The sequence below is a fragment of the Osmerus mordax genome, chromosome 15 (genome assembly GCF_038355195.1).
Source record: "Osmerus mordax isolate fOsmMor3 chromosome 15, fOsmMor3.pri, whole genome shotgun sequence".
Lineage (NCBI taxonomy): Eukaryota > Metazoa > Chordata > Actinopteri > Osmeriformes > Osmeridae > Osmerus > Osmerus mordax.
This window is the reverse complement of record NC_090064.1, coordinates 14,590,151-14,600,125: the sequence shown is the minus strand read 5'-3', so window position 1 is coordinate 14,600,125 and position 9,975 is coordinate 14,590,151. Positions and strand designations below refer to the sequence as shown.

Below are 9,975 nucleotides of genomic sequence, written 5' to 3'. Positions count from 1 at the left end.
CACACACACACACACACACACACACACACACACACACACACACACACACACACACACACACACACACACACACACACACACACACACACACACACACACACACACACACACACACACACACACACACACACACACACACACACACACACACACACACACACACACACAGCATCCAGGTGGCTCCTGAAAGCAGAGCTGCAGACTCCATCCACGCCTGTGGGGGCCCCTGCGCCCTGCTAGACCTCCTCAGAGGTGCAGAGTGATGTGGACCAACATGCCCCCCCTGGGGTGCAACAGCTGGGTCTAACTGCCTCAGCCTGGTTGTCTGGATGTCTGGTTGACTGGATGTCTGCCTGCCTGCTACACCACCAGGGCTGAGGGAGGTGGTGTTGAGCTGGATATTGATGCCCTCTGGCACATCCACTTGCAAGGAAAACAGATTTCTTCATCTGTCTCTCTCTCTCGCCTCTCTCCATTCCAAGTGTGGCTGCTGCCCTCAGCGTTTTGAGCTCTATAACAGGGTGAGGCAGGTTCACAGCTGTTCTGTACTAGGGCTGCCATGACAGCTGCCTAGGTCTTAGGTGGTGGATGTGGCAACTTAGGCAAGAAACAAGGTGGGATACAAATTAAAAGACACTTGAAACTAAATAACAAGTCAGCTTTCCTATTCCTCATTCAATAACAATGACCCACACGAATATATTGAATTTGAAGTTCTTTAATTGCCATTACAGTAAATTGGAATGAACCGTTTCTTGAACTGTATTGTATAATACATTAGAGCAGATACACACTCTACACGAGAAGCTTCCATTCTGAGGATGCTACATGGGTCTCTGCCAATCATCCTGATGTAGTGACTACCAAAACTAATTTAGTAAAATTAAAAGCTCTAACTTGCACACAAGAAAGAGGATTTACAGGTTCCTGAAAAACAAAAAACATGTTCAAGTGTTTATGATATACAGTATAATGTATATCAAATACCAAAATATGTTTCACATGGCAGAAATAAAGACATTGATTCGGTGCACATTAGACAAAAACAAAGGAAGACGAAGGGTTAGATATTAATACTGATGATCTCAATTTCATCCTGTGACTTGTTTAGGATCGTTCTAAAGTGAGGGCTCGAGGGCCAGGTAAGGAGCCTTGTTCAATGTGGCAGCCATGCTATTTTTCCTGCCCCCAAAATTGGTTAAGATTTTACCTCCAGTGATTGTGACATCACAGGACCATGACAACAACGAACTGTCAAGTTAGCATTTTACTCAATGCAAATAATAATAAGCTATGGTTCAGTATGAGTCAAGAGGACTATAAGCATGATGTGAACATTTTACTTAAGATAACCTTCCGCCATCCTTAAACAGACTTTGTAATGGGCTGGTTTATGGATCAGGAACCTCCACTGTCTGGGTATCATTAGAAAACTAAGTAAAATGGCGTGACCACTTACAATGTATCTGAACAAAAAAGTATTCTCTTCAAATAAGAACTAGGATCCCGGGGAATGAGGCACCCTATACAAACATGTACATATCCACAGCCCTGAACACACCGTGACTAACTCTGGTGACAGCTGAAGGGATATGTTGGCATACACGTGTATCTAAATGGATTGAAGGACACTACCGGCTGATGGGGAGGACTCAAATAAAAGAGACAACCGTGTGTAGTGCGTCAAACTACCATGCAGCGACAAAGGATTTAAGGAAAATGAATCACTACATATACTATAAAATAATCATAGGGTTTCCCAAGTCCAGAAGAAAATACATGAATCAATAATTTCCCTTTTCTTGATGTATTAACAGTCAGTGATGGCCTGGCCTGTGTCTATGCTGGTGTCTGAATTACCGTTATTTGACAGACCTGTACCCGGTCTCAGAGAGACCAGAGCTGGAGAACAGACCTGTGTCCCGTCTCAGAGAGACCACAGCTGGAGAACAGACCTGTGTCCCGTCTCAGAGAGACCACAGCTGGAGAGACCCTCTGCTGTCTGGAGAGCCGAGCACCCACCTCGATGAAGCACGAACAGAAGGCTCCGAATCAGAGAACTTTAAATTAAGTTCAAGTAAATTACTAAATAAATAACAATTGGGGTGAAGCATCAAAAAAGGCACACACACACGCACACACCAAAACGACAAGGACGTAAACAAGATGAGGAGAGCAAGGCAGCCAGCTAGATCGGCACACAGGAGAGAGGTTCAGTGTGCATTCAAAAGCGAGGGACAGGAAATTAGGGATGATCAAATAATTGGCAAGAAGAGAAAAGATTATCAAAAGAAGGATGAAAGGTAGAAGTCAAAGACCGAAACAGCACCCACACTCATGCAAAAAAATAAACAAAAAATAAACGGCCAGACTCAGGCATTCCAGCACCATGCACCCCCACACCGTCATTTGGTTTAGAAGAGAACAAATGGACCCACTGGGCGGACCAAAAAAAAAACAAGCTCCTTATTGTTAACATGAATCTGTAGTCCTCTTGTCTATGGCTTGTGAGGTGCATAATGTGCAGCGATAGAGTGTATAAGTAGTGCAGCCTGTGAGAGGGTTTCTAGCTTGTTTCATCTTACGGATATATAATATATACAAGTTATGGTTATTGCAGGTTGCGCTTGGCAGTCCAGCACTCGCAGAGCACACAGCACCAGGCCCTGAGTGGCTGGCAGCAGAGGATAGTCTACTGTAGAGCAGGGACCGGTTGACCAGGGGTTTGGGACTCGGGTGGTGTTGGTGGTTAGGCCGGGCTATGGCGTCTGACAGGAACGGGACGGGTGAAGCCGAGAGCGCTGGCACAGGAAGTGGTCACCAGTAGAAGGAGCGTGTCAGGAAGTTGGCGGCGGTGCTGAGCCAGCCCGCGCCGTCGGTGATGGAGCCTACACGCGTCACGGCCTTGTCAGGTTCCTGGGACGGGCTCTCCTCCTCGGGAAGGTAGTCTGGGATGTATGTGTTCTCCTCCACGACCACCTCAGAGCCCTCCTGGAACGGCAAGATCAGCTGGATGGACAGGAGAAAGATAGAGAGATAGAGAGATAGATAGAGAGGGGTATGAATAAAGTACAAACAGCGGGAGGATTTGAGAACAACTAGAGAATGGACCCTTTTAGAATTTACTAGCGCCCACTGAAACACGATTAAGACTACTCTGCCCTCTGCTGGTCTTACAGTGTGTATGCTCAGAGCTTATTAAGGAACTCAATCATTCATTTGGGGTGGAAATGCTACAGAATAGCAATATAGAATCTAAAATGATATCAGGTTTTACTAGATTTTAGTCTGTTTTGATTGAGGATGGGGGTCTGTAGCTAGTGGCCCACAGATGTAAAGGGCATGCTGGGATTTTTTATGTGAGAGGGGAAGCACAGGAGTGTAACTGCCCCCCTTGCCTGGGGGCAGAGATATGACCAGCTAATCACGTCACTAGAGATAACTCAACACACACCACAGGGTCAGGGCTGCAACATCCTGGTCTGCACACACACACACACACACACACACACACACCAAACAGACAGGCATCTTCTCAAATGCTGAAAATGCCCCCAGAGTAGGGATGCTCATAATTAATCGTTAACTGACAATATACTAATGTTTACCGGTTACTACTATCGGTTAAACAGTGTTGTCATATAGCGACAATGTCGCTACTTTTCACCTTCCCTAATGACACAAAGTCATTAGCGACTAGCGACAAATCTAGCGACTTCCTGCTTTGAAAATCTCAGTTTTTGTTGTTGAGCAGCAGCAAAATAACTGCACACTTTCGTGTTATTAGCTATAGGTAGGCCTACCGCCAGCGCTCTCGGATTCAATGCGTTTTCGTTAATCTGTTATTTTCTGTTGTCGTTTACGCCGCTATTTAAAAATCAACTTCTTATGGGGGGGAGGGGTTAACGATTAATGGTCGTTAACGTGCGCCGCTTATCAGCCAATCTTTCTTTCCCCAAATGAGCATCACTACCTGAGTTAAGCTGCACAACAGCACAGATGTACGTAGCACAATCTCTACTCCTGTTACTCTTTTTGTCTTTCCTCCACTCCACTGACCTCTCCTCCATCCTCCCCCTTCACCACCTGCTGAGCCTTCATCACCTTGGTGGAGTTGATGGCTGTGCCCAGGGCCTGGGGGGGGGGAAGGCAGATGTTTAGCATGCTGTTTATGAACATAGTAACTGTCCTGAGCAACTGTTGACGGTTTGTTCCAAGGGCAGGGAGAACATCTCAGATCTGTTGGCAATGAGGATGAAGCATTGACGTGTAGGGCTGTAACATGGAGGCTGTAAGATAGAGGCTGTAAGATGGAGGCTGTGAGGGATGTAAGATGGAGGCTGTGAGGGAGGTAAGATGGAGGCGGTGAGGGATGTAAGATGGAGGCTGTGAGGGATGTAAGATGGAGGCTGTGAGGGATGTAAGATGGAGGCTGTGAGGGATGTAAGATGGAGGCTGTGAGGGATGTAAGATGGAGGCTGTGAGGGATGTAAGATGGAGGCGGTGAGGGATGTAAGATGGAGGCTGTGAGGGATGTAAGATGGAGGCTGTGAGGGATGTAAGATGGAGGCTGTGAGGGATGTAAGATGGAGGCTGTGAGGGATGTAAGATGGAGGCTGTGAGGGATGTAAGATGGAGGCTGTGAGGGTTGTAAGATGGAGGCTGTGAGGGATGTAAGATGGAGGCTGTGAGGGATGTAAGATGGAGGCGGTGAGGAATGTAAGATGGAGGCTGTGAGGGATGTAAGATGGAGGCTGTGAGGGATGTAAGATGGAGGCTGTGAGGGATGTAAGATGGAGGCTGTGAGGGTTGTAAGATGGAGGCTGTGAGGGATGTAAGATGGAGGCTGTGAGGGATGTAAGATGGAGGCGGTGAGGGTTGTAACTGACTTCGGCCTTGAGGTCGGAGCGGATCCTGACCACACATCTCTTCACAGCCATTTGGAAGGTGAAGCTGATGACCCCTCTGATCTTCAGCAGGGCCTCCTCACACAGACTCCTCCGAGTCTGAGGGAGGGAGGGAGGAATAAAGACATTAAATTAATGTGACAGCAGAACCAAATCTTTAATCTTGATCTATAATCACATCCCAGTCTTTATCACTGCAAACTGGGTCCCTCTCAAACATAAGATAGAAGCATTTATGAAGCCAGAGATTTCACAGCTACAGAGCTATCTAGAGTCTTCTCCTGTGTCTGACTGCTGTAATATTGGTGTGGTGTGTCTGCAGCAATGTCATAAAAGCCGTTTGTGTGCTGTAATGTGATCTGTCCAGGTGCTGCACCCCCCACGGTGCAGGTTCAGGTCTCATCTCAACATCACGCTGTTCGACGGCTGACATTTACAACACCGCCCCCCCCCTGCCCCCCGTCCTCCCTACACCTGACAGCCTGCGTTACAACGTCTGGTCACCGTGGAGGCGGTGAGCGGATCCGTCTGTGGTGTGTCCGTTCGTTGTGCTTACAGAGTCGTCCAGGCCGTCGATGTGCAGAACCACGGTCTTGGCTCGCTTGTTGGTGGCGCCCAGGAAGAAATGGGCCTTGCGTCTGCAGGAGGTGGCGGCCGCCTCGGCCTGCTCCGCCTCCTCGTTCCCCGCAGCCTGGAGGATCTCATAGATCTCAGAGGCCAGCAGCTTGGTCTCCCCAGGAGACGTGCTCCTGGAGGGGGGGAGGAGGAGGGTGAAGAGAGGGGAGGGGGGGGGAGGAGGAGGGGAGAGGTGAAGAGAGGAGGAGTGGACAGGAGAGGTGTTGATGACAAAGACATGCATTATACACAAGACTGACGACTACTGAGAACTGTCATGTTTCAACGGGTGGATCGGGCTGCTATCCCTAAACAAAATATAAAAAGAATAAATAAATACATAAGAGAAGGGTGACTGAATAGAAAGACACTGTCGTCCTGCCTGTCGTCCACGGCTGTGTGAGAACTGACTACATGATATTTCTAAAGGTCGTCGTCTGTCGACCAGTGGTAGGAGAACTGTCCAACTGCATAGGAGGGCTCGCCTCGACCGCCCCCCTGCTGAAGGGGGGCCGCACAGAGCCAGGGTGACAGCCATGCTGCCAACTAACCTTTTCACTGCAAAAATAGACACCCTCTTTAACGACAGCCATACATTCACCAAGGTCCCCGAACCCCCTTCAGTCTCTGAACGAGGTCTAAAAAGGCGGCACTATCTACGGACACATTCTCAGCATTCCATTGTCTCTCAACCGGCTGATGATTTGAGGTTTCAGGATTCCACAGGAGAAATTGTCCAGGTCACACAGTGGTGTTAGAGGACAGCAGTTAGCCGTCCCCCAGCCAGCCACATGCGGTCAGCAGGAGCCTCATACTACAGGGATCCTGGGCTGCCCCGGCCCCTGGGCTATAATGCTGCACATGTCAACGAGCAGTCAGTCAGAAGACTGTAACAGTGCAGGACATGTGCTGTCTGGCATGGTTGAGCTGAGTGACTCTCATATCTATGGGCACAATCCAGAACAGCCTTCCTGCCCTGGGCCTATGGAATGGAATACTATGGTTATGCTGTGTGTGCGTGTGTGTGTGTGTGTGTGAGAGAGTGAGAGAGTGAGTGAATGAGTGAATGGACAAAGCTTCTACTTATAAAACAGTTACTGATGCCTACTCATCGACGTCAATCAAATATAATAGGTAAATACTTAGACCAGAACAAAGGCTGGGGAGGCAGTATAATTGCTATGCAGAGACTGATCCAGGCCTTTCCTTTCAGCCTCATGTTTAGAACCATGAATGACCTCTGTCCAAAGTCACCGGCACAGGACTGGGGGCCGGAACAGCTACCTCGCCTGTAGGCCCCTTCTTGACCAGACCACACTAACCAAAGTGACTGGCTAACTCCTAACTCGTAGCCGTGCCGGAAGAAAGGGGTGGGGGGAGTGGCATAGATTCCTGACAACTGTTGGCACCTTTATATCTTGGTGCCAGTGATAAATAGCAGTCACTTTGCTGGCGTGCCACACGCCATCTAGTAGCACTAGCTGATACTGTAGAACACCTATATCAGACCAGTAAACACACATTAACCATGGCCTGGGTGCCCACAATGTGTTGGGATTAATGGGTAAGCAAAGCATTCATGGACATTCTAAGAGTACAAGTGAAACGTGACATAAATAACTATCAAAAAGACTGCTGAGCTCTGTTGAGACTTCTTCTGGCATGTCCATTAAAAACAAACTGCCAACCCAAGCATAATACAATAACACTTAGGTAGATATATTCAAATATGCAAAATAAGAATTAAAACTCGGTAAACAATTAATTTGCTGTTTGCGCATGTTTCAGATGCTAATAGAACCTGCCATTTCATTAAAATCTTCAACAAGCAGAAGCAGCAATTTCATTGTTCGGCTTCTGCTTTTAATTCAACATGAATCACGTTAAGCCAGACATGGCAACCTCAGACAACTTACTGTCGAGAAAATTTGCAGACAGATATACATTGGCTCCTCAAAACAAAAGAAATCCTAGGATCAGGTTTTCTGTGAAAAGTGCACAGCGAGCGTGTGTGCCTGTGTGGATGTGTGTGTGCGTGGGCGTGTGTGTGCACGCGCGTGTGTGTGTGCCTGTGTGGATGTGTGTGTGCGTGGGCGTGTGTGTGCACGCGCGTGTGTGTCAATTACAATGCATTCCAGCGGCGGTGACCGGAACTTACTTCTGCATGACATTCTGCAGACTCAGTATCATACCCAGCTCCCCCTTCATCTTCTCCCTGTTCGCTCGACATTCAGCCAGGTAGCGCACCGCCTGGACGGACAAGGGCAGCCATTACAGCAAACAGCCAGTCGCTCAGGCACAGCAAGAGCCAGCATGGTGTGTGCAAGTGCTCTTTACGTTACATAACCAATACAAATACACAAGGCCCAGTGTGTGCTCTTCACAGGTCGCCACTAAAGAACTATTATATAAGACACTCAGATGTTTTCATTCTTGGTTAAGTTCTATAGGGGAGCCCTGCTCTTCTAAGAGCCCTGATAAGTGACTGCATACAAGGCTAGGGAAGCTGTAAGCAGCTGTAATAAAGGCCAGTGTCACCACCCAGACCAGACGGCAGATGTCCCCGGTCCTTCACTGCTGACACTGGCCACAACGTTGCTGGGTAAATACGGCTGTGTTTCTGCCTGGGCCTGGGACACAGTGGGAGGGTCTGCCCTTCGCACAGTCACTGTAACCTGTTCTGACATCACTGAACAGCAGGAGGGGCACATGACAGGAACATAAACCCAGCGACTCTCGAGAGGTCAACTACATTAGCTGAGTCCTATGAGACTATAGGCTAGACATTGTATGTATTGTAGGAAATAATGACAGTGCAGATTACTGTGACAATCCTCCTTGACAGACACTTTCAAAAGGGTTTGATAACAATTACTGCTGTATAACAATGAACTATCTGTACAACAAACCCTCTCCTGTCAATACAAATGTAAAGGGAGTATGTGCTTACCAACAGTGCAGAGTAGACAACCTGGGGGTTTGGGTGGTCCAGGAAGAGGATAAGACCGGGTAGACAGCCATTGTCCTGTACTATGGCTCTTCTGTTGAGGGGGTCAGCTGCAAGATCTCGCAGCTGGTTAACCACAGTCAGCGCATCCAGCTCCCCACTCATGGTGTCTCCACTCCTGGTGCCATGCACATCCAACAGCCCTCGTTACCCTACTGAGGACAGAAAGATACAATGCATATCCGTTAATGATAATGAATTATTACAATAGATTGGTGTAATGTAGTCAATCTTTATCCAACTGACTGTTTGTATATATATATATATATAAAGAAATGAAATAATTCATGAATAGTGACATGACAAAGCTCAAGGCTGATATTATTTCTACTGTGACCTACATTTTCTGAAAGTGTACACGTTTCCATAAAGTCCATACTCAACTATCTCAATCAAGTGGACACAGACAGCTAAAAATAATATATAATATATAATGTTGGCTGGCTGTGTTCTGATCTATTTCCAGAGCACAAAAGACTACATTTTTCTAGAAAGTGCATAACGCCCGTCTTAATGCTAGCTAGAAAGGGCAGCTATAGTGGTTAGTAGGTCACTTTAAATGATAAAAGATTAGCAATGCTTTGTCATTGACAGCAGATCATGATCAGCCACAACGAGTTTGTTCGCTACTGCTAGCTGACTGAGAACACATGAGAGTCCGCTGGCGTGGAAAGCCATCTGCACCGACAAAATGATGAAGGTTGGGGGCATTGTTGTCAATGCTCGAAAGCTAAAGCTAGCTCGACAGCAAGCTATAGCCAACCTCCGAAAACACGCTCAATTCTACGAATTCTAGCAGCAACCCGGCTAGTTAGCAATAGCATACCTTTTCAGCAAGTAGTCTTCTTTCTACTCAATCATAAAATGTATTTGAACCCTGCTCACACTAAAATAATGAAGGCTATGTTATAAGAGCCGTAATTAGGTTTCAGTGACACTATGACAAACCATAGATACAATGTATGGAAGACTTCATCAAACGTTGGCAGATTAATCGTCCCCTGCTAGCTAACGAGCTACCTAGCTAACTGGTCAGTGTTTGGGTCGGTGTTTAGCACCTCTTCCGATGGTGATATATGATTGGACGTTGCATGTTGATTGACAAAAGGTATATCCATTTAGAATGAATGATACTGTGGGGAAGGACTGTACATTAACTCGAGTCATAGTTGAAATGAACAACAATAAACTCAATATAATTTCATTGATACAATCGCCACCTAAAATAGTAGTCTACTTCAATGTCAAAAACTCTGGTTTGCCCTCCACCTCGTTGAATAAATAAAACGTAGTTTGATTGGTTATTGGATTGAATAACTCAATTTCCTATTGGTTAAGAAATGTTCCACATCGGTGGAGGTTCTTTCGGTTCTTTCACTAAAAAGAGAAGAGTCGTTTACGTTTTTCCCTGAACACTTTTGATTCATCAATCCATAGGATCCCATC

General features: G+C 46.8%; 1 protein-coding gene across 2 annotated transcripts; it reads right to left on the bottom strand.

Moving 5' to 3' along the window:
• Positions 1 to 700: 700 nt before the first annotated feature.
• Positions 701 to 9,520, bottom strand: armc1 (armadillo repeat containing 1). Of its 2 annotated transcripts, XR_010878343.1 has the most exons (8): positions 9,356 to 9,520; positions 8,473 to 8,684; positions 7,681 to 7,772; positions 5,464 to 5,656; positions 4,890 to 5,006; positions 4,060 to 4,134; positions 1,956 to 3,009; positions 701 to 1,915 (listed from the first exon to the last, which is right to left on the bottom strand). XR_010878343.1 is itself a non-coding variant. In XM_067252266.1 (7 exons), the coding sequence occupies exons 2-7, from the start codon at positions 8,632 to 8,634 to the stop codon at positions 2,818 to 2,820; spliced, it is 831 nt and encodes a 276-aa protein (XP_067108367.1). In that variant the 5' UTR covers positions 8,635 to 8,684; positions 9,356 to 9,520; the 3' UTR covers positions 701 to 2,817. The 2 variants fall into 2 exon arrangements, 1 of the variants encoding a protein (XP_067108367.1); XM_067252266.1 differs by having other exon boundaries at positions 701 to 3,009.
• Positions 9,521 to 9,975: the final 455 nt, after the last annotated feature.